Here is a 25,643-nt window from a genome sequence, read left to right as displayed (position 1 = left end):
TTTTCACACCATAATTCTGGAATGTCCCAAACAAGGGAACTTCAAGCAGTCACCTTTGCTGTCCCATTTTAATCTGTCACAAAAGTGAGTTGTGAATTCCCCTTCTTTTGCTTTGCTTTACCATTTCACCATTTATAATCCCCTTGATTTTCCTTAGGAGCATTAGTATTGTTCAGGCTCATTAACACAAAATTTTGTCTTTAGATTTCAGATATTAACAGCCTTGCTGAGTCTACTAAAACTATATTTAATATAGAAGGCTTCACATCTTGTTTTCAGAAACTCTCTGGGATCCTCTGCTTGAATTTTTTAGTTCATGGAATAAAAGGTCACTTCGTCATGTTGCTGCTAGGGTTGCATAGCATTAGTTATGTCTCAAAGGTCAGAGTTTTGGGGGCAGAATATTTGAGTAAATTCATTGCTTTCAAAACTATGGAGATGAGAATCGGAAGTCTAACACTTACTAAAACCTCCAGAATCCTTGCAGTAAAACCTAGAGTTAATAGCAGGAGAAAAGATGGACTTTAGCACAGCTCCTACCACATTTGTCAGACCAGAAGCAAAAGTCCAAGTAAGCGAGCAGTGAATTAGACGATGGCTCCCAACCTCTAAATAAGACTGAAGCCTCCAAGAGCAACACAGCATGGACCCAAAGCGAGTTGTCTTTGCCCAACCTATTCCTCACTCCACAGAGCCCAAGGAGATGTAAAGTATCACTAGTTTGAAGTGGGTAGTGATTGGACTATGTTGCAAGACATTTGGGGAACTTGATAATGACGTATTTTGTGATAGCACCAAGATTCCCAATCACATGAGGTGTCTACTGCGAAAACATTTTTTGCTTGCACAAAACCAGACACTTGAAAATTAACCTAATCTGGGGAAGCACGTCAGGACAGAATATGACAAAACAAAAAATGTTTAAGCTGCCTTTTAGTACAACTGACTATAGAATATTACTCAGGTGATAAAATCATGACATGGGTGCTTAAATACTCCTGTACTTGGTGTGCAAAGAGGAAGAAGGCACAAAAGGTTAAAGAAGAATGCTTTTATTCAGCTTTCAGCTCTCACAGTTCTAAACAGCAAACACGATTAACAATTCACCCATGGTACTGGAGACCATAGTCCTAGTATCAGTACAATGTCTACTGTTTAAGGCACTGATAGTGGGAAGAAAAAATAAAAAAGACATAACATGGATTGCTCCTATTTGGTTATAATTTGAATCTATTATATGTGCTTGCTATTCAAATGCTTAAAATTCCACAAGCTACATTCAACAACAAAAGTTTATACAACTTCAGTTCTTACTGAAACAGGAATCAACGGCTCCCCTACTTTGATTTAAGAGCAAGTATTGCATCACTTTGGGAAAGGAATCAATTTTAACTTAGTCAAAGAAAACAAAACACAATTTGCACCAGCAATATGGCTTTAAGACCCTGTATTTGGTTACAATATAGCAAGCGAAGTTAAATAACAGCATACAAGTGCCATATATTGTCATCTTAAAAGGAGCAGTTCTACAGTATCAAAATTAGTTTAGAACATCCTAAAACCAGTTTTTTTACAAACATTTTTACAAAACTGAATTACTCAAAGAAAAAAAATCAAGAACGTTTTAAATATGAATCACTCTTTACATGTTGTATGCATAAAATTACTTATCTTGATGATATAAATTAGGAATACTACAAACTTTTTAAAGCTGGCATCCATATACTATTGAAATGCACACATCAGGAATACTGAAGTGTTAGTTCTGCAAAAATCCTTAAGAGTCACATTTATAGTTGCCAAAGAGATACACAGTGACTTAGGTTTCTAAAAGAGCCACAGCGACCTCCCGTGGCCATGTAAGAAATCCCTGTGCTTAACCTTTTATTCTCATTTTGAACATGACAATCCTCACAAACGCTAATAAACTTACAAGGTACAACAGTGGTTCATGCCTTGTCCACCTGTTCCAAGAAACTACAATATTTCTAACTGAAATGAGTATAAAGGAATACAACCCTCACAGAAACCAGCTCCTGGCCACAGAAACAAAACCATGTCTCCTCTCTGAATTATCAAGAATCTGGTACAGAACAGTTTAGAGAACTGTTGTCTGCAGGTCAGTGAGAGATGATGGTCAACAGACATTCAACACACGTTCAGTATTAGGCTCCCAAATACACAGCTTCAGCTTTTCACAGAACAAAGGAAGGGAATTTAAATTGATGCTGTCTGACTCAAAGTCCAAACCAGAACACAGATGAAGCTGTATGAGACATTTTAAATATGCGTCAAGTTCATTGGCAGACAAAAATCCAAAACATTTTAAAAATAAACCAAGTGTAAAAAAAGAATCCAAAAGTCAATTAGCTGTTGCCTTCCATTGCTCTGAAGGAATGTAACCAACAGGAACAAAACATTGCCTTATATGTCATGAGCAGAAGAACAACGTGAGAACAACATAAAAATCACAGTAGTGACTCTCATCTGCAGTACATTAATCAACACTTACATCCTTCTACTGCTTATAAATCCTCTCTGTTATATCCGACTTTCTTTCCACCAACTGACTCTTCTGCGTTTGGTGCCAGCCACGTGAAATACACCTTCACTGGATCAATATTCCAATGCTTGTGAAATGATACTGGGATTTGGTGAGAAAGGTAGCCTTTTGGGTAGTCCATTGGCCTTGCCTAAAATGGAAGAATAAACCAAAACCACAAGTACTGAGTGAGGAGGAATAATGTTAGAACAAAAGTATCGCTGTTCAGTGGCCTCTGTATCATAACAAAGCAATGTGGCACTGACAAAATACATGAGATGATAACAGAGGGCGTTTTTACATCACTCTGCTAAATGAACTGATAGGCATTAGTTTAGCTCATCAACTCACACTGCAGTCATCATGATAAGAAGTACACAGATATTCAATATGCTCTGTTTCTCAGGATTAAATGGCCATTAAATGAAAGCAAGTGATAAACAGTATAGTTTGTATCGCATCTTTTCAAATATACAGCTTGGTTCAATAATGACACAATGATTTTAAGTAATATTCTCTTGCCCCTCCTCTAAACGAGAGTTGCCAGCGCTGCCAGCATGATTGTCAGATCCTAATAATGCCAGAAGCAGCTGAAATACACAAAGTTTTATGATGAAGGAACATTACCAAAGGCGGGAAATATTGTGGTGCTGGAAAATTGCATTGCTTTTCTTTGTCAGGTTATATCAAAAGTGACAGAATTAACACCACAGCTACATGATGCAGCTGACTTCCTAATGCACCAAACACGTTTCATTTCCTCTGACAGTTTAATGGCCTTTAAGTGCATCATCATATAAAAAAGCCACACCTGCAGTGGTCCCTGCTAAAATAACTAGATTTTGCCATTGTAAATAGAGTTTCTGTAAAGAGAAATGTATGAAAGATGTAAAACACAGGAAGAAAATTGAGTAATTTGGATTCTGAACCAGTGATATGATGCCTAAGCTACTAACTGATTTAATACTGCACCCTTCACCTACTTACAGTGGTATGAATGAATCCTACATGCTGCATTCTTCATGCAGTTCTGTATACAAAACAGCCATAACCTTGGGCAACAATATTTGATATTAAGAAATCTGAATATGTGGTGGTGTTTTTCTTTTAAATTTTGATACTTACACCACCAAATGCATATTTTTAAAAATTCCACTGGAGAAATCAAGAGGGAGCGTACCACCCTCAACACTTTTGAAAAAAAAATCTTTAATGAATATTTAGATTTCAAAAACCTGAAGAATTTACTTTGGATAGAGACAGTTTTTAGATATCTGAGACCAAAGATTTTCACCATTTGAAAATCAATCAGCTTTATATTGAGCTACAGACAAAACTTTGCTGTTTTGATGATCCTAGAAGAATGAAATCTGCTCTAACAGCTAAAATTTTTATTACGTGGCTTGCTAAGAATCATACTGCTTTACAGGTGGTTGACCTTAAGATATAAATTCCCTGAATTTCTTCTTCCTTATGTTTTGTGGGTTCAGTTACTGTAATTTTTGCCTTTTTTTGGTGTTAGAATTTGTACTTGGTTTTCTACAAAAGCCAAATACACTGCGATTGCCCAGATTTTGTATTTTAAGACCACAACCCTGGCTGCTACTCAACATGAGAAGGTTCCTGTTCCCTTCAAGAGTCTCATCATGTCAAAAGCCTCTGGAACAGGTTACAGAAGATGTCTCTACCTCAGGATGTAGCAAACAGGAGACCAGTGTGAGCAAGCAAACGCTGTCACATCACAGACACTCTAAGGACGAGGATATCTGTGCTTTTGTTTCATAATAGATAGTACAATTTTGGATTTATGTACTTCAGGGACCATTGTACATCATACTATTTCAGTCAAGTCTTTAAAAAATAATTTTCTGGTTGACAGAAAATCCAATTTTAGTTTTCTCATTTTTAAACTATTTGTTGCATAATAGTGCAATTCACAGAATAAGCACACTCAATTTTTCTACAGTAGTTTTCCCCTCCAGGTTAACTTTCACTCAAGGTATGTTAAATTAGAATTTGTTACAAGCAACAGTAAAGATGAATTACAATTCAAGTGTAATTTTCTATGTGGAAAAATCAAACTTCTAAGATTTCACTTTTAAAGCGATTCTGTATCAAATGCACAACCTTTAAGGATTTCGAGGAAGTGCTTTGTTCTGTTGTGTATGGGCCCTTCCTACAAATCTGTAAAATGAGTTCTGTTCTTTCCAACTCTCATTCAACCAGGTGAGTTTTTTGTTTCTTTCTTTAGAAACAACCTTGCAAGCACAAAGTATTCAATAACTGTTAATTTTATAAGATGCGTTACTTGCTTTCTTTAATACTTACACTGAGAGGAATAAGCAATGATAAACAAAACAGGAAAGTAAACAGATCAATTATTTTTATATGGACAAGAAATTTAAATATTGAATAGTGCATTCTCAGCCTTCCCATTTCTCCAAATAGTAAATGTAATCAGAAAGAAAATCTTAATAGAGGAAAAACTGATAATTTAAATAGCAAACTTCCCCCCCTGCACTGACAGCTGCTTTGAATTACATGGCAATTTACTAATTTTCAAATAGCCTATTAATCTCAGTTCGTATCCAGATACACAAGGTCTTCCCAGTTTTTAAACTAGATTAACACCTGAAAACCATGGAACACTACACTGATTGAAATGCTGATTTAAAAAAAAAAATGCACTATTTGGTAAAAATCGTAAGTGCTTCTTCTCTTTAATACCATGGGAGGAAGGTGTTTATTTGGTTTACAAGGCAGCAAATCTCTCTGGGACTCAATGAATTGTGTTTTCCACTGTGACACTTACACTTGCATTGTTAAATATTCTGGAAGACACAAACAAGATTCAAATCTGATCCAACTCACTTCTCCCAAAATGGAGAACATACTCACAAGGAAATTATGTTTTGTAACCTCTTCTTCCCTTGTACTAGCATAAGGCAATTTGTCATATTTATACCATTCTTTAGAATCCCTCACAAAAGCAACAGTTTTAGGAATACTTTTACATCTTCACTAATGAGATATTTCTGAACAGCAAACACTGAATCAATAGCAAAATTGGAGATGTAGAGAAGATAAATTTACTGAAAAATTTTACAGTCAGTGCTCCATTACCTGAATAAAATAGTATTGTCGTCCAGGTTTTTTTCTTTTCTTAGCACACATATCACAAGTATTTAAAGTATGTGGCTCCCAATTCTATTAGTTTTTCAAAGTTCCCACCTCTGACTGCATTTTTTATAAAATGTACTTACAGGATAAGTAAACTATTGAAGCACTAGTAATCCACGCTTTGAGAATATTCTTACTTCCTTGATCAAACTTATTCTGGAGAGAAATAAAGTACAGCAGCAGTCTCCTGGCTATAGTTATTACATGTTGATAGGGTCTGCAACATTTATGAATCCTGGTTTATGTGTATACTTAAAAGAATAAAATATATTTTAAATACCAGGAAAAATAACTCTCTGACCTGATGGAAGAGTGGACTATGTGTTATAGGGATTCCTAAGCCACTGAAACACATCCCCAGGACCATATCATCAGGCGCATCCATGCTGTAACACCGGCATTTACTAGCAAGTAGTTTCTGAACAGCTGTTCTGCTGAAAACCATCCTGAATGAAAAAGCAAATGAAATGTATAAGACAATAACTACTAGAGAAGCCAAATGACTGTAAATAATAAATATTGCTAAACGATATGAAACTGCAGGACAAAATGTAGCCCTCTGGCGCAACATGTCTGAAGTTTCAGAATTGGAGAAGTCAGCACTGACAACTAGTGTAAGAGGCATTTTCTGAAAGATAATTGCTTCATATAATCAAAATTAATTGTACCAATTATGCCAATTGTTGCTATTCCAACAATTACTTGGCTAGCCACGATTTTTGTCACAGCTGACAATTCCTCCTTAATTTGCCCAGGACTTTAGAAGGATATTCTCTTCTATCTTACTGAAATGTATAGTCATTAGTTATCCTGTAGCAATTACATGAAAAGAACTCTAAACCTGAACTGTCATTCCTTTAATCCCCTCCATAAGGAAGGAGTTCCCTCCATAAGGAAAAAATGTTCCTTGAAGCCACTGCAAGGCTCTTCTGTTCATTCTGACTTTCTTGCTCATATAAATACCAACCAAAGCCTGGAGCTGTTAGATCATTATCACTTAAATAAGCCTTAAATAGACCAGAAACATGATGATAACTTAAATTGAACAGCTGAGGGAATATATTGTTGCCTAGTGTTCCATAGTTGCCTTTTCTGAAGCCACCCAGTCTCACCAGAATACAGGCTACTCTAGATACTACAAGTTATACTAAGAAGATTCACACTCTGAAATCGCTACCTAGCTTCTTGAGTTCATTCACTATGTGATAATACTTTGACACTGGGACATGGCAAAACTTCTACAGGTTCTGAATACTGAGGCAAAAAAACCTGACCAGGGAACACTGCCAGATTGAAGTTGTAAAATATCCTATCACTATCACTGCAACTTTGAAAACTGCATGTATTGTAAGAAAAAAAAAAAAAAAATTAAAAAAGGGAGCACAATAGGAAGTCGTATTTCAGTACTCAGATCAAACAGAGAAGGAAAAATAAGCTAGAGCCTTGGAAAAAAAAAATAAAACAAAAAATAGTTGGGACTTGTGACCAGCCAGTGTTTCTACACAGAAGGTGTGATGTAAATTTCATACATTTGGGGAAAATACTTGCTAGTTGATTATCTGGACTGTTATATAGAATCAGTTATATAGAATTCAGTTATATAGAATTCTTCACTTAGAGCAAACCTTCTCAAAATTAGTGTATGGAGCAAGATGGATGATCTGTGCCTCTATCTGCTCAAACCTGAGAATGAAAATACCCCAAACTTCCACATCTAGGTGACAGAATAGAAACTAAGAGACAAACACTAAAACCATACAGAAGTATAAGACTGGTAACTCATAAACATACCACCACCAGTAAAATGTTTCTTTCTTAACTCAAGTATAAACCCCACTTAAGTAAGATCATATACAACTATGCAAAAAAATGAGAAAGCCAGTCAACTGATTTTTACTTATGAATGTTACAGCCAGAGAAAGACACTAACGACATTCAGACGTCCACACTACTTGCTTTAAACACACAAGATGGATGGATCAGAGTCTTAAAATGGTTCTTACTGCAATATGAGCCAACCTGATAGTCCATATACACTTTAATTGAAATGAAATTTTGCATACAATCATAGGAACTCTTGTGTTTCATGCAGAGATCAACCCACAATGATCTCTTTCTATGAAAAACTATTTTCCAAGACATCGACAAACTCCTTGCTCAGCTACCTCTCCATAAATCATCACGTGAAGTTCAAAAACAAAAGAAGCATCATGATAATCTGCTTACTACACTTCGCGTCACACTGTAAGAGGGTCTCTGAACATGCAGAATGAATTCTATTAGATGGAATAAGACTGCATGATGTGCACCTGGAGAATGTGTGGTGCTGATAACTGATAATACGCACTCAGTGCACAGGACCAGCAAGAGCCAGAACGACCATCATCCTCAGCACCAACTGCTTTGCCCTACAACCTGTTCCCAACAGGCTGCACAACTGCTAACTCATTAGGACACTGGGGTCTTTGAGCATCATTACATTTTAATCATACTAGGAAGTATCACTGCCTCTGTTGAAACTGATTTGTGTTGTAATTCAAAATATTAGCATTCAAAGCAGGGACTGCTGTAGATCTCAGTAGGAGTTTAAACAAATTACCCTCCTCCGCCAGTGATATAACTATATCCTCCTGTTCCCAAGCCGTAACCGTAACGCTCTCCAAGAAACACTGGTTCATTTGGGTCATAGCAGCTGAGTAATTTCCGGAGTCTGAAGATACTATAATATGAAAATCCAGTAAAAAAAAAAGCATGTAGACATTCATTTTAAAACAGACATTGCTAGCCTAAATGGCATTCTAGCAAATAGCACAAAAATGATAACAGAAATTTAGCAGTTCTACATAGAACAGAGATACAAACTCTAAACAGAAATTTATGATCAGTTATTTACTATGATATATGACTACTGAATTTTGCCAAAAGATTAACTGATTAGCTTAAAACATTTTTCTGGAGAAGCAGGCAAAGTTTCTCAGGAAAACTCAGAGAAAACATAAAATTATTTTTTTCCAAACAATGGTAAGATCTTTGCAAATGATCTTCTCACCCCAGGAACTGAAAACAAAAAGGTAGATATAGTTATATGAATATTACAATTCTACAATTATAGCTTCTTCCAAATTCTTTTTCTGTCACACGATTTATTGTAAAGTATTGTCTTGAACCATTTATTCTCATGTTCGTGATCCTGCTGGTTGACCACTGGGCCCTATTTCACTCATACTGCAGTGCCAGTGTTCATGTTCATGGGATCTAATTCTTTAACAAAAGCAAGTCCCCGAACACTTCTGAGTGGCTCTGACAACTGACCCTACCTGGAGGCACCTTGCTTCAGGCACATTTATGTGAAGAATACATTTTAGAAAGTGTATTAGGAAATAACTAAACCCAATCATCTCAGACACACCTACAGTGAAGAATCACAGTGCGTAATCATAGAATCATTTTGGTCACATTCAGAAAATATGATTACGCAGTAACACCAATATGTATAGCTTCTATCAAGTTAGAAGATCACATTGTTTTTAGTATCAGTCAAGGAAAGCTGATGGAAAGTGACAGTTTTTTTCCTTAAAGGAATACAAAGCTACTTAACTAATAAAACAAATGTATGCCTTAAACATAGAAGAGATGAATATTGCTGAAACTGCTATCAATATGAACAGTGGTAATTCCTAAAGTACTGCAATGTATACCTTATCAACGTGTCATCATCCACTATGACTAACCAAGGGGTTCTGGAAGAGCTATGATTCAAAAACCTTTCCAAAATGGCAAAAGTTTTCCCACAGTGACCTAAAGGAAGAGAAATAACAGAATACATACATTTAAATAAAAGGAGATTTTGTAATAAGGAGAACATGATAGAAAAACGTTCTATAAAATACACCAAGATATTTTCACAGAATTTCATAATGTACCAGGCAGGTCCATTACTTTTATATATAAATATATATATATATATATACACACACACACACATATAAAAATATTTAAGCCTACATTAATCTACTGTACTGATCACCAGCAACTTTGGTCCCGATAACTTTGTCCAAGGAAAGGCCTTAACGTTTATCACAAGACTATAATGAAGCTGAGAGGTAAAACACCCTTTACCAGGAGTTGAGAAGTAAAATATCCTTGTTCAGAATGAGTATTAGAGCAAACTCAGCACAATTTGCTTAGTTTAGAACACCAGTCGCAGTGGAAGGTCCCTTCACCCTGGTGTGACCAGAACCAGTGAGCACACAATTTACGGGTCATCCCCATGTGCTCAGCAGCTCTGCTGCCTCCTGAAAACACTCAGTGGTTGCACATGTCCCACTGCACCCAGGCAAACCGAAATCCCTGCCTGTTTTCTCTCTGCATTTCACAGACCCTCTGGAGGACAAAAAAAAGGGCAGCTGGAAATAATCCGGAGATCTGAACAACTGACCTAGTGAGCCAGATAGAGCTAACAGGCTTGGACACCTCTAATCCAGACGGCAATAACCTCTAGCAGAGACTAAAACCCTAAGAACGATAGATCAAATGAAAGAAAAAACCCTAAAGTTAATGAACTCACGGAAGCCATCATGTCCATACCCTTTTTTCTATTCAAACAAAAAGTATATTACTTTAAAACCACATTATTCGTCATAAAAAGGACTTCTAATCTTAACATCCAGTTTTTGTGCTTAACTCAAGACATACTAGGCACCAACATGTACTCTAATACTTCAAAAACCATATGATTAGTAGTTTATGCTCAGTAACCAGCTGGCACTGTCTGAGGTCTTCTGACATCAATCAATGACTTCCGCTACTATTGATGATATTACTCAAGATGGTCAATAACTCAAGAGTTACTACACCTACCCAGATGAACAACACCAATTTTTGTCTCTCGGAGTGTTTCAGTGTACCATGCTTTCATACTCATAGTATTTAGGTTTCTACTACAAAGGACTTTCTACATACGTGGGTGAACTGTATTCTCCATCCATTTCCTGTGTGGCAAAAGCATCTTTTTTTCCTTTAGGCAGCACAAATGTGCTATAGAAATAAAGAATTTCTAAATTATATGCTAAACATCAAATACACATATCAACCCTAAAACATCCATCTCTAGGCAGTTATTTGTACAAAACTGACAAGAGTCAGTAGCTCACCTCTGTCCGTATTAGGTATGCCTAAGTCTATAGTAGGAATGGCGGTGTCTGCATAGTCACTGTAGTATTCAAAAAGGGCAGCTTCTTTTTCCCAAGTCTGCTTTACAACTGGTACTGCAAAACAATCATTGACATCGAAACGTTAAGTAACTTGATTAAAATAAGTACCTGATCAAAGCATTTATGCACCTTGTTGACTGACATATTCCCTTGCATGGTAATGAAAATGCTGATTCAAATAGAGTGCCATGCTTCTAAATGTTCATTCTTTTTTCTTTCCTACAATAGTTAGAGACAAAAGATTTTACGTTTTTATGAAAACCAGTCAGGAAAATTTTACTTACCTAGCAATATATTTTTTTAAGTTACTATAATTTCACTCATATTACACTGAAAATCTGATGTTTACATTTATGCTAACCAAGGTATGGTATTCATTACTTTTACACTTGCTGTGGTAGACTTTATAGCACACATCAGCACGAACACTATCAGAGATCAATCATACTTCCAATACTGAAACTGTCGCATTTTAAAACCAGCACATCCAACTGTACAGCATGTAAAATATTCTGAATCAGAAACAGACCAAATGTACCTTTTGAAATGTTACACTTATGTTATAGACAGCATATCTGACAGCAATGTCATGTTAATGCTCAAAAGCATCTGTCTGTGGAGACTTACTCCCTCAGAAGGACATTTATAAATATCACACAAGCAATTTTTATCCCATGGAGAGTCTTTTCAAACCAAGACTTCTTACTGCTTCTGTACAAGAGCAATCCTTTTCTCATTAGTTTTCCATTTGACATAAACATTTAACACTGACCATACAGAATTCTAAGAATGATGCTCTAAATGTTTAAATTATACCCAGAAGTGAGTAAATTACGGGTAACACAAAAAAAAGTCAAACATCTGTAGGGTGTTCGGAAGAGAACGATCAGATTAAAATCAATGATCTCTTCCATTTAAAAAAAAATAAATGGTCAGGACCTAGATGAGCTGGTGGAGAGCAGGATCTGCTGGTTGTGACTGCGTGGAGCTGGACTCCAGCAGGCTACTGATGGGTGAAAGCCTCATTAACGCATCTCTCAGGCTCCACCTGATGCCATCTGATGTATGAAACAATGAAGTTCATGCTCAGGTCTTTTGAATTTAGATTGCAGAAAAACATTGCTCACAATAAGTAGGCTTCCTGCCTTCTCCAAAAGGTTCATTCATTCACATCGTATTCTGGATGTCACGGCACCCATGAACCAGAAAGAAAGCTGTATCCCATGGTATGTTTCTATGGCCCCCACACTCCATTCCAGCTGAAGCTCTGACTGAAGGGAAAGGCAAGCACTGTGCAAAAGCCCTGGTGAGAACTCAACTGTATTGCTAGGGACCTGTCCCATTCCTCAGATTCAAGAAAGAACAATCCCATCTGGGATGAAGGCAGAGACTAAGCAGTTGACTAGGGGCATGGAGGGCCTATAGAAGATGACTAGCAGGGGCAAGACAAAGGCTGAGAGAGCTGCCATTGCTTTCAAGAAAGACATCAAGGATGAAGGCTACTGAAGTGTAAGGAAAAAGATGGTCAAAACCACAAAACAACTTAGAACTTTTCTCCAAGAGGATGACCTGACCATGAACAGGCAAGGAGCACATGTCATAGAATTATAGAATGATTTTGGCTGGAAGAGACCCTTAAGATTATCCAGTCTTGCCAGGGCTCCTTTGGGCCATTTTGGCTAGGGGCCTGCTGCTTCTGTTCCACGAAGGTGCCCCTCATGCCCCACATCTGAGGGGAAGAAGCTTTCTAGACTCCCAGGGTGGGGCCCAAGAGAGGCCCCCAGGGGATGCTTCTTGTCCTCTGTAGCACTGAGCACAGGCCCTTGTCAGAGCTCCTCTGGGCCATCTTGGTGAGGTTCTTGTCTGCTGCTCTTGCACCTCCAAGACACTACTTGTGCACTGAAGCTCTTAGGCTCTCTTGCCCATTGCAAATTTAGAGTGGGAGCCAGTTCTGCTCTTCCCGGGGCTCCATTTCCCCAGGGGTACCTGCCTGCGCTTGGAAGGGCTCCTGGCTGGCGGCAGTTTTCAGCTCTGCCTGCACAAATGTGCTTTCCATGCATCACTGACCAAGAAGCACAGAGGAGCAAGTTTTGGTAGACAAAAAGGATGTTTGCCACAGTGTGCCCTGGCAGCCAGGAGGGCCAACCGTGTCCTGGAGTTCCGCTTTTTTGTATAAAGGAGAAAAGTTCACTGAAGCAAGGACCTGAGTCTCACCTCAGCTAACTGTTTGAAAAAGGGGGCTATTAGCTAAAATGTCTTTCTCTGGTCCTTGCTTGTTTTGACTGAAGTGCCACCATCCAGACTGATATCTATTGTGAACTGAATCCCACAATACTTAGTAATTTCTAACAACTCATATGTTCCAAAGAACAAATATTTGAAATTTTTGACTAGCTGTTCATGCATATATTTATCAATATATATTAATACTTGTGATCACATGGAAGTTTTAATACTGCACTACAGAGATACTTATAAAGGGTCAGCTCTAAGCTCTTAATCATACTTTATCTGTGCTACTTCTAGAACCTTGACGCATGTTCACAGTCTTTAAATTTTCTTATGTAACCATATACCGTGTGTACAAGGAGAATTGTATCTGAAGTATATTCTGAAGTAAAATGTAACTGCTTTTGCACACTGAATTCCAAGCCTTAATGTTGAAGTAATGTAGTTCTTTGGCATACAATAAAAAATGACTTACCAGGTAAAAGGAGCTCTCTGAAGCTGGCACCCATTAATCTTTCAAAATCTTGAGTAAGATTATCCTCTATTGCATAACACTGGAAGCTGTGAGGAAAGTTCAAGAATTTTCCTCAGTCTTCAACAGGTGTTTCTTGAAGGATGTTTACATGATCTTTTTGATACTTTCTGTTCTTTTCTGACTTTCAGGGTTTGGTAGGTTTTTTGTTGTTTTAATTTTGATGTAAGAAAATTAACATGGATCCAGAAAGGAGAACTCTTCAGTGAACTCCAATTACAGGACAATCAATTTTGTTTTGTCAAAAGCTACTTCAGAGATAGCCTAATGATTAGGTCATTAAAATACTAGAAATGTGCCTTCATTGAGTGCAGTAGCATTAAGGAAAAAAAAATCCATAAATCTTATTGTGAAGAAAAAAAAAAGTAACTGGCAAATAGTCTAAATTCAGAAGTGACAGAACCTACAGTTTTGGATGCATCAGCAAAGGGGACTTAGTTAAGAACTGAGTTTTTATCTTCATCCTGTCCCCTGACAACAAGCGTGACAGCTTTGGTACAGCTACTAGCCATTACTTCATTTATTTTTTCAATAATAAATTGGCTTTAAATTAAGTTTATGAACAAATTAAGCCTAATGGTGACAATATTATGTATCTGGAGTATTCACGGGCATACAAAATTCAAGCAAACTCCTGGAAATAAATCCATTCCCTAATTTCCTTATAAACAAAATGTCTAGAACTAGGATGGACCAGTAGCTGGCATCAAGTAGATAAAGTGTCTTCTGTTGAATCAGCAGATTTGGAACTTTTCCTTCCAAGTTTTGTAGACACCAGATCTACCTCAGCTGAGCCTCACTGTGTATCAGCTGAAGTTGAGTGTCTCCACCTTTATTTTCTGTGCCTCTGAGAAGGAACTTAGTACTCTCTGGACATAACCTGTTGGGCTGTGAAAGTTTTTTTTGGTTGCTGATTTTACCATGGGTATCATGGTCATATTTTCATGGTGACTGTCATTACTTGTTTAACACTCCAGTTTCCAGATGAAACATGCTATAGTGTCAGACACTTGGGGGACTCTTGATGTGGGCCATGGCCTGGATAAAGTACTACAGATTACCAGGTTCCTACAAGAGACAAAATTTCCCATTCTAAGCACTGCAAACCACCTGTGCAAATCCAATTGCATAGGGTGACCACAGACAGAAGCAATATGGCAGCATAAGGTGTTCGAAATTCTACTGGAGTGTATGGCAGAAGCAAATGACAGAGGTGGGGAGAGAGCCTTCAGCTTAATCAGCTTTCTAGATCAGCCACCAGACAGCTGCACCATTCTCACTACTAGTACAAGGAACAGAACTGAACCGATTATCTCAGGGAAACTCACTGAAGGATATTAATAGCTTCTACATCACTTAATATTGCAACAACTCCAATTTGCAATAACATAAGCTAACTTCATGCATAATTTAAGTTTAGGTATTCAATTTAAAGATTTTTGCCAACCAGCCACTAATGATGAAACATCAAGCAACCACAACTTTTCATCTTAAACACTTCACAGCTTTCATGTTTCCCAGCGGATTTTGCAAACACTTAGTTCCAAACAGCTACAGAGACAGCATATATCAGCTCAGTTTTTAAATATTAATTTCATAAACTATATTGCATAGAATATAATACTACCTTGATTAACCAACAACTTACTTCGGTCTGCATGAAATTTCTGACATGTTTTTACAGCAACAAAGACATCTTCCTTTTTCACTGGCTCTCCCTATATGAACAGAACAAAAAAAATTATGAAATTCCAGGGTTTGCCTGTAACATGTTACAGTACACGTATGTCCATGTATACAACAAAACAGAAAATGCCTTTTCTTGTGGAGTATATCAAGTAGAATAATGTATGAGTAATACAGTAGAAAGTACGTTTTTGTCACTTGGAAAAAAGGGTCACTAGAGGTTTAAAATTCCTAAAATAACACATACCATTAGGCAACGAGAAGGAGTAGTAGAACTTGAACTAAGAATGATTCATCTGAAAAATACTGTTTCTTAAAATTTCTTTGAAATTAATCACTAAGAGAACATGTTGAACTGTATAATACTTGGATAAAGAAACCTGAATGCTGCACAGTATAAATCTTTGAATTTTCTCAATTTTAATAAAATCATTTAACATTTTTATTTGTTTTCCTTTTCAGCACCTAGAATTTTGCTCTCCTGGCCTCTAGCAACAGTTAACCCATAATATCATAAATGTATTCTCCTAGATGTAGAAGACATGGGTTGTAATTTAATGCATGAAATACTGTATTAAATTTTATTTTTAGCCTCATCAATTTTAAATTCCCATCTGTGAAAAAAGATTCTCTATACTACAGTATCTCAGAGAAATGTAAGGAGAAATACTTTATAGATCACAAGCTGCTCAAACACCGTAGTAAAAAGACTCATTACAGCATATGAAATATTTGTTTGCCAGGAAATATCCTGTGCCACAGAAGGCTGCAAGTATATCCAAAACCAGATAAATGCCAGAACAACCTTTTTTTTTAACTTATAAATTTTTTTTTCTTAAGGTTTGGGATTTTTGAAGTTACGTATTATGTATTTTAGTAAGAGTTTTACATTTATTAAGCAAGTGGCATTTAAAATATGGTACTTACACAAAGTGGCAGAAAGTTACTGAATGTCGTTGCACAATGATCAACCTTATCTGAGTTCACATCATCTGTGCAGAACTCAGGCACTGGAGTTAGATGTGGTCCTTCCCCTTTCTGCCAAATATACAGGGCAATCTATCAAAATAGAAATCAGTAATGAAACTGGATAAAGACTCTCAGGGCATACAAAGAAATCATATTACAGGACAAACTTAGCAGGAAAATCGAAGCTGTATACCTATACAATTAGTTTCATATATTTAATCATGTCAAAACAACCCATCTTTAGCTTTCATAAGAAGTAGTAGAGTAAATATTTCCACCTAATCCTTATTGTATTGCTCTTTATAAATTATTTTGATAATTTGGAATAACCTGTTTCATCCTATGTGGCAATTTTAATCTTTTCAAAATAGACCCCATTCTCTTACAACAATTCAAAATGCTCAAAATCAGTAATGAAACCCTGAGAGTCTGTAAAATACAATGAAGGATAACAGAACAGATATGCTGTGCTATCTTACAGTAGACGCTTGTTCATTGTAAATGCAACAACAAGAAGCCAGTCAAAATTTATAGAGAAAAAGGAAGAAGCAAATCAGTGATGTCTGAAGAAGAGAAAAAAACCTTTTTGTATTTACATTCAATTAATAACAAAAATAATATTTCAATCTGTACTTCATGACACATCAAGAACACTTACACTTGTCCAACATTCCTACTGCAATACTTCTACACTGCTTATAACTTTGCCAGGCTAAAGTGTTCAGGCAGGACAGTTCTACACTAGGTGCCTATCCCAGACCAGTTAAAAGATTCACTTCATTTCCTATAAAACTGTTCAGAAACTTGTAAGGACAAAACAAAGTTCTTAAAAATCTAAAAGGCACAAAATAATATCTCAGTAAGAATGTGGATCCAGAGCTTCCCAGCTGCACTGCCATACGCTCCCGATTCTGAATGCTTTGTGTTCCCTGAGGACCAGCCGAACATGTGAAAGCATCTCTGGACACGAGCTGTTTGAGCTTATGCTCAAGATGTAGGAGATCTGGGTTCTAGGTCTTCTGCCCAACTCAGAAGTTACAGCTTCTGGTTTTCAAAAGCATGCCCACGCCAACAAACCACAGATATTCTGACACATGGGCTCTCTGTGCTACCTCATGAAACTGAGTTGCTGTGCAAAAAGTAAGATTCATGGAACCAGTGAGACAGGGTAGGGAAGGGGAGACGGGCTGCACTGCTCAGGGGGAACGGGACTGCTCCAAGGGAGGAAAACCAGGCCTAGCTTCTAGGTCCTGTGTACCTTGTTATTTACACAAATTCCCACTGAGTCTTGCATGGAAAACAAGTTAAGTGCTTCACTGCAATATGGGACCAGACCCAGCACCCAAAGGCAAAGAAACGGAGTCTCCTTTTCACTGTTTCATGCCTACTTAGGAAGTGTTAGCTTTAAACCCCACCCCGCCAGAATTCAGCTCCTCTTTTAGAAAATAATGCAATCATTAAGCTGTTACTAAGAGGACAAAATATTTCCTCCTCCCCAGCATTCAGGAAGAACTGGGCACAAACCAAGAGCAGTAACTATGGTCTGGACAAGCCCAAATCACCAAATCAGTTACAGACTTCTACGTTATAGATTATTAAATTCCTGCCCATCTCATTTAGGTCTCAACATCCTCAGGAAATCCCGACTACCTGCACACAGCCATTTCTGGAACTCAGAAGGAATAAAATATAAGTCCCAGTTTGTTACAGGCCATGGTATGACTGGGGGCAGGATTGAGAACACAATCATATTTCTGAAACTTAAGTTTCCAGATCTGAAAGATTTTTGATACGGTACAGTCACATACCAGAACACAATCAACTGATGACATTTTAGCAAATTGCTGATTGTAACTGCACTGTCATAACAACACATGCGCTCTTAGACCACTTCAACTGCAAAATAAAAACACTTAGTTTGATTGCACTGAAAAGAGTTTAAATTACTGTATTTTTCCTTGTAATTGAGCAGATGCATATGACGGGGAGCTCTGGGCACATAGTCACCTACTACTGCTCAGCTGGTAGTGGCTTGTTAAACCACTGTAACTCAGCTGCAGGTTCTTTCCATACAATGAGTTTTGTAGTTTGCAAGTTCTAATTTTTCTTAGCCTCACCATTGTTAAGGGCTCTGTTTATTTGCTGCTTTTGCAATGCTTCTCAAAACACAGATCTTAGTATCACAGATGAGTTCAAGAAGGTACTCAAGGGAAAGGTCACACTACAGGGAAGAAAATGCATGAGTAGCTCCATCCCAGCAGAACCACTCCAGTCCACTCAAGTGTTACAAACCAGCACTGAATTAACACAGACATGCTGGTGGTAAGGAACAGCCAATAAACATACATACATCCACAAGGTTATCTTTGTGCCTTGTCATCACATTCACATTATGGGACGTAAGTTGTTCTTCACCCTGTCTTGTAGCTGCAAGATGACATAACAGCAAGGGATGCGATTTCTAAAGAGCTTCCAGTACATCTTAAGATTGTATTAGTTCAGAAGTCAGCTATTCGGAATTAACGCCTATCATATGAACCAATAAGGAGCCAATGCTCCTGCAGCATAAAAAATACTTAACAACTGTAACTTAATATGAATTATTTATGAAACTATGCTAATATCTCCCACTGAGTAATGAAGCTTCATTAGAAAGCCTTAGAATGGTGTGAAGCTATCCCATTTCAGAGGTGAGGTTAGAGTGCCTTTTTGAGTTACAGAACATGATGACAGATTGTTTCTAAAACAACAGAAATGTATTTACAATAAAAAGACAAAAAATAGTCTTAGTTTAAGTTCAAATCTCATGTCAGATATACAAAAAAACCCACTATTCACTTCCAGTTTTCAATAAGCATCAGGGAACATGCTATATATTGTGCAGTTACAAAAAGTCTGACCGTATTTGCAAGATAGGCCTTCCGGATGGAAAGTGATAGAAATGGTAAGGATATAAGAAATAGGGACCTGGAGAGTAGTGGGGTGAAAAAAACCTGATACAGAGCATACTAAAATACAAAAAACTAGATGCACATGTCATTAGGACTCTGTCAAATTGAACATTTCTTCAAACGTTTATCATCCTTCATAAATTTAAACATTACACAATCGTTAAAGATCACAGATTATATGCTTCGATTTGTTGCCAATCTTGATTCAAACAAGGACATCGAGGTAAAATGATTTGAGAAGCAGAAGATGGTGATTTATAAAATAAATGAGGGAGAAAAGAACTGTCTCTAGGGAGACATGAGACTGTGCAGAAAGAATAACTACAGGGCTGAAATAGGTTATCAGTGGCAATAAATTTGAAATGAAACATACACAAAGAACTACTAACAGAATAAGAAGTAGATGGGAGTAATTTTGCAGTTGAGTGATCAATTGTTTTTCATTAAGCAATCTGTGGCACAGAAAATAAATGTCTGCTAATGATGTTTTTTTAATGGCACTACGTTTAGAAGCTTTGTCAGTGCTGAGGTAGACTGGAATATTGGAAATACATGAATGACTTTGAGGTAACTTACAAAGAGAAGATTAACAGCATGAAGCCCAAGGTCTTGCATTTAGAAAAATTAACAAGAGGAAAGAAACAGCTTGTTGGCTCGTTTCACATAGCAAAACAAAAGCTGAGAGGGGTCCAATTGCTTTTAAGAAATATATCAGTCAAGGAGGGGAAACTGTGTGAAAGAATAGTGTTGTTGGCACAAAACCAAATTCATTTAAATGTGCTACCAATTTATACTCTATAAATACCCTGTAGATTTATGTTGGAAATGAGAAGGTTTATAACCATCACAGAATAAAGATCTGGAACAGCAGTAACATTTTTAAGAGGTTGGGATTTTTTGTTTTGTTCTGTTTTTTTTTCATTTGTTTGTGTTTTGTTTGTTTGTTTTTAAATAGCTGACTTTCAGGATTTTAAAAAAATAAAATAAATGAATTCAACATCATTCAAACTGTCAAGCCAAAATCAGCAAGCTATTCCAGATTCATCCTCCCCTTCCACCCTGGTTCAGAAGTTCACTTTGGTGACAGTACAAAACCCTGGCTGTGCATTTTGAAGACAGAGAGAACAAAAAAGCTTCAGAAAAAGCAGCACTGATATTCTTTCAGATCCCTCCTCTCCTTTCTTCCCATGTTCCTTTCGGTCAACTCATTTATCCTCTGAAAGACCTAGTGGGTACCTGTTAAAACTGCTGCAAAACAAAGGCAAAAAATGAAAAATTGCAGACTTCCATGCTGCAAGTTGCAGAGTTGATTGTTCACACAACAGTTCGGTTCCTCAGAGTATTTAATCCAAACTACATCACATTTAGCTCCCAGAGTCTGATTTAGAAAGTGAGTGAAGGACGGCTCGTATCTGAGACACTGTTCACATCAGCTTATGCTTCATGACTCTGACGTCTCTCTCTTTATAAAGCAAGCTTTAGCAGATACCGTACTGTAAACAATCACCTATGTCTTCATATATGAATGCAATTTTATTCATGTATTCTTCTACGATTGAAATAAAGTTTCAAGGTATTACAATATTCTAAATGAAGGGAAAGAAATTAAACAGGCCATTGCAGTCAAACTCTTTAGCAACGTCTAAGAAAAAATATTTTCATTATCATTTATCACCATTCAAACATATAGATTTGAGACTATTTCTTCTTTCATCACAACACTGCTTACCTCATGCTTTAAATCTATTGTAAAGTCTGACTTGAGCGGTTCACTTTTCAACTTCTTTGCAAGCCTATTCAATTAAAGATGAAGAAATTTACTAAAAAAATCATATTAAAAAAAAATCAATCACTAGTGTATGCAGCAGTGTGGCTGCTATTATTGACCATCTTGCAAGGAAAAAAAAATCACAGTATTGTATTTATTGCCCCAAGAACCAACTTATAGTTCTTTTTCATATCTTTTTATTTTTTTTAAATATCTGAGCATAGTGTGAAAATGTTAATATTAGTTTTCAGCACACATATTTTGATAGATTCTTCCTGACCAGGACGAAATTAGCATCCGGGGTACATGAAGAGTCCGGTGTAACATTTTCAACAGAATAAAAGCAACAGTGTGTTTGAAGCTCAATATTGATCAGCATCTCAAACTTCAGACAATATTCGCTTGTTGTGCATTCCAAAGCAGAGTATTTAGGCACCTTCAATTTATGACAACATCAATCCTTGCTACAGCAAGATACATCCAACTTCTGAAATCTATGAACTTTTCAGATATCGTTTAAAAACTGAGCATCTAATCTGAAATAAACATCTAGGTTGTCTCTATAGTGTGAGAAACACTTCTGAAGGGCAATGTCACTCTAAGATACAGGAATAGAACTGCTGAGGGAGATCACATTTTTAACATGACAAGAGATTGCATTGAACTAGTTGAACAACTAGTACGGGTCAACGATTAACTAGCTGACGTGACGTTAACTTTTAGATAGGAAGAGTGAAGCAAAACAAATCACATGCACAGCAAATCTATTTCTGTACCCTTGTCTACTAATGAATTCTTAAGTGTTTATTCGTAATAACTATGCTTGGAATGTGTAGATTAAAGAAGAAAGGTAATTTTATCAAAGAAGTATTTCCTGGCTATGTTTATAGTGGTAGCACAAGGCTCTGCAGGCACAGCCAGAGCTTGCCGTACATCACTGTGCCTGGTTGCATGTCTTGCTACGCACCTCAGATCCTCAAACTAAAGCAGACATCCAGGTATTGGGATGGATGCTGGTACCACAGGTGGCAGCAGTGAGAGCTCAGTGTGGGCTCTAAGTCAAACCCAGCAGAGAACAGCTGAGTTCATCCCAAGCTGTCTGCCACAGTTAGGCTGCAACCAGCGGCTTCAATTCAAACACAGCTCAAAATTAAAATTCAACTTTGCGTATCTTATCTACATGATCTGCAATAAGACCTTCAGCTGTGCTGCAGGAACACCTTAATATTTAATGGAAAGTATTAATCCATATGAAATCATAACTCATTAAAATAATATTGATTAGCATCTAGAAAAACTGTATAAATTAAGCATTCTCAATTACTACCAATAAACAAGAAGTGATTAAAAATTCAGTTCTTACTTGTTAACAAGTGGAATGCTAAGTGCCCAACCAGCAGCAAAATCTGGAAATTTAAAGACTGTAGGATTTTCAGCAAAGGCATAATGGTGAATTATTGTAGATTCTTCATCATATAATGCTTTTCCTAAAAACCACTCCTGTAAAGGAATATAGGAAACAGTTTTGTTCATCTACAGCATCCTTTTAGTGAAGATGATGACTGCATTCAGGCTGAATAAAGCAAACCTGAAAACAAAAACAAGGGAAGCGTATTGTTCACAATGATCCGGACAAAAACTGAACTTGGTAAGAAACAAAACTAAAGGCAGTTCTCTGTTTTCAAATACACACCGTATTTTCAAACTGCAGCATACACCCCGGGTTCCACCTGTTCAAAGAGCACTCAATCCCAAAATCATAGAAGGGTTCAGGTTGGAAGGGGCCTCTTGAGATTGTCTGATGTGGCCCCCCGTGAAAATGAGTTTGTCTAGCCCAAGCCCAGAGCAGGTTGCCCAGGACTCTGTCATGTTCTGAATATGCTTCACAACCTCTCTGGGCAACCTGCTCCAGTGTTTGACTGCCCAAGCTGGCGACTGACCAGACAAGACACTCAAAAGCATTGCACTGAGGAACTACATACACATCCACTTAGAATTTCCATCTGTCTAGCCTCCTTTACACTAAGGAACATAAAATGGAAATACATTTTAAATACCTTGATCTCCAAAACAAATAAATGAAGAAAGTCCCAAGTATGCATTTGTAAAGCAAAAAATTAAGTTGCAGCATTATCATTATAGGTTTTAATAACAGTGTTTAAGAACTTACTGCTGACTCTGCTATATATGAAAATAATTTACTGACTTAAATACTTCTTTAACTTACTGTCAGTTGTTTTAATCTTTCTGTTTAGAATAGACATAAAACAAGTCTACCCTCATTTTTTTGCAGAATAAGGACTGTGAATGAAGGGAAAAAAGAATGTACATACATATAGTTTTTAAAAAATATATAAACTGATTTTTCAGGCCTACAGTACAAATCATTAATCGGAACTTTGAATCACCTTAATGGTTATATTAAATCTTTAAAGTGAGAAGTTCTTTGCATCATGACAGTAACTCAGGCTTTTCTTTTTCCTGACAATTTACAAATTCATCACTAAAACAGATTCAATGTTAGGGCAACTGTTTTTTCACAAAAAGATTCTCTTTCTCCATACTCCCTGCCATATTTTATTTTCCCCTCTTTTAAAGAGGCAGCAATCAGCAACAATGAAAAATTCCTTCAAGGCATTAGCACAGCTCACACAAGGTAAATAATTAAGTTACACAAAATTCAAGACAAAATAGAAAATATTCAAGCAAAAGGTCCAAACTATCTTGATTCTCAGTCGCCATCTTTCTAACTCCAAGCAGATATTGCTATATAGACTGAGCTAAAGCATTCAGCTCCCCACAGTCGATGAGGAGGAATGAGTGAGGTTGGACCAGTGTGCATCCAGCACACAGCAGCAGAGAGGTCTGTATGTACCAGGAGACACCTCCAGCCCACACCGGGGGGCTGAGCCCAGCAGGAGTGCACAAGTGTGGCTGCCCCAGAGGACATTCAGCCCGGCAACCCCAGAGCTACTGGGGATGCTTGTCTTGCCACACACAGTGAGTCACAGCTATGAAGTGCTGCCTGATCCAAGAACCCCATCTCTGCAGGGATGGCCAGGACCCGTATCAGCAACCACGAGTCAAAGATACGGGATGCCACCCCTGCCAGGAACCCTGACTGCCTGAGGGACTGACGCAAGTGTTCATGTACACGTGTGTGAGGCGCTGAGTGCATTCTCCACTAACTGTGCACATTTCTCCGCTTTGATCAGCTACTCTCCATAAAACTAAACTGAATATATCTCGTATTTGACTAGTGATTTCTTCAGGTAGCACAAATGCTGAAAACTCATTTGCTCCCACAATCCCCGTGTGCCTCCTGATGCGGAGAGGTGGCTGTTCAGGGATCTGCTGAAGAAACAGCTGAAGTCAAGCTGACACTACCCAGTATATGGAGAAGGTAACGGTGGAGATTTTTTCCTACCATTTTAACCTCCTTCATAGGAGCTGCTACCTGATACCTAATTACTCAGCCTTTGATATATACTTTCACAGAACCATAGAATGTCCTGAGTTGGAAGGGACCCACAAGGATCATCAAGTCCAACTCCTGTGCCTGCACATGACAACCCCACAGTTCACACCATGTGTCTGAGGGTGTTGTCCAGTCTCTTCTTGAACACCGTTGGGCTTGGGGCCGTGACACCTCCCTGGGGAGCCTGTTCCAGTGGTTCAATAAAACTGCATTTCTATCTGGTATCTTTTGCCTGTTAGGCAAACATGATAAGCACTACACTATGGAAGCTCTCGCTTACACTTTCAACCACAACAGACCCTGTTTTCACCTTCCTTTACTGTAAGGATTCAGCAGTGTTCACTGGAAGGATTAAAAAGCAAATAAAGTGGGCAAGCATAATAATATTTATGCAGAAAGGTGATTGCCTTGAAAGAATATAAAATAATTCTTTAGACTCATTTGTGCACAACATTTTTTAACTCTTTTAGGTCTTCCAAGGCATCAAAATGTTCAGAAACCCAAGCGCACTATTTTGTTACATAAATAGTTAATAAATAGTAACATTTCAATATGACAGTACCATCTGCAGACAATTTTCTTCTGGACCTCAGTGTTTTTATGTTACAGAGCAAAAAACAATCTTTACGCATCCTAAATTTGCAGGTTAATTTTTACAGCAAAATAATCTATGGATTAAAAAAAAAAATCCACCCTTAACTTCCTTTCTCTATAAAACATAGAAAGTTAAACCTATACATATACCCTCCTCAGGCTTTCAGATAATATTATTTCTGGAAATATGAAGCCACAAATCACAGTGAAGGCATTCCAGGTTACAGCCAATACTCTCCAAGCTTAACTGGTCATAACATTGTTTATTCACTACACTGATATGTAAGACAAGACAAACTGTGCAGGCTGGCTTTACAAGATTAAATTAGTTACATGCAAAGAATCTTGTAAAGAAACTTAAGGAATGATGGTAATCAAATTTCATGTAGGCAAAGATGTGGATTTAAAAAAAAAGAATGTGACTTATTGCATTATGGATAACTACCATCCACAGGATCAGTTAAAATACTGTGCTTCAAAAATGGCAAAAATCACCTACCT

The 25,643-nt window shown here is 37.4% G+C and overlaps 1 protein-coding gene across 4 annotated transcripts in view; it reads right to left on the bottom strand.

Annotated features, from left to right (window-relative positions):
• Positions 1 to 1,036: 1,036 nt before the first annotated feature.
• B3GLCT (beta 3-glucosyltransferase) overlaps positions 1,037 to 25,643 on the bottom strand; it is a 78,322-nt gene continuing 53,715 nt past the window's right edge. For 3 of the 4 annotated variants that reach the window (XM_065051312.1, XM_065051338.1, XM_065051327.1), the window contains exons 7-15: positions 22,434 to 22,570; positions 21,032 to 21,095; positions 16,310 to 16,441; positions 15,345 to 15,414; positions 10,876 to 10,989; positions 9,421 to 9,520; positions 8,322 to 8,441; positions 6,024 to 6,168; positions 1,037 to 2,693 (exon numbers count right to left, since the gene is read on the bottom strand). In XM_065051312.1, the coding sequence (XP_064907384.1) occupies positions 2,526 to 2,693; positions 6,024 to 6,168; positions 8,322 to 8,441; positions 9,421 to 9,520; positions 10,876 to 10,989; positions 15,345 to 15,414; positions 16,310 to 16,441; positions 21,032 to 21,095; positions 22,434 to 22,570 (1,050 nt within the window). In that variant the 3' untranslated portion in view covers positions 1,037 to 2,525. The remainder of the gene's footprint in view (positions 2,694 to 6,023; positions 6,169 to 8,321; positions 8,442 to 9,420; positions 9,521 to 10,875; positions 10,990 to 15,344; positions 15,415 to 16,309; positions 16,442 to 21,031; positions 21,096 to 22,433; positions 22,571 to 25,643) is intronic. The other variant, XM_065051319.1, reaches the window with a different exon arrangement.

The sequence above is a fragment of the Columba livia genome, chromosome 1 (assembly GCF_036013475.1).
Source record: "Columba livia isolate bColLiv1 breed racing homer chromosome 1, bColLiv1.pat.W.v2, whole genome shotgun sequence".
Taxonomy (NCBI): domain Eukaryota; kingdom Metazoa; phylum Chordata; class Aves; order Columbiformes; family Columbidae; genus Columba; species Columba livia.
The sequence above is the reverse complement of the archived record's forward strand: the minus strand, read 5'-3'. Positions and strand labels throughout refer to the sequence as shown.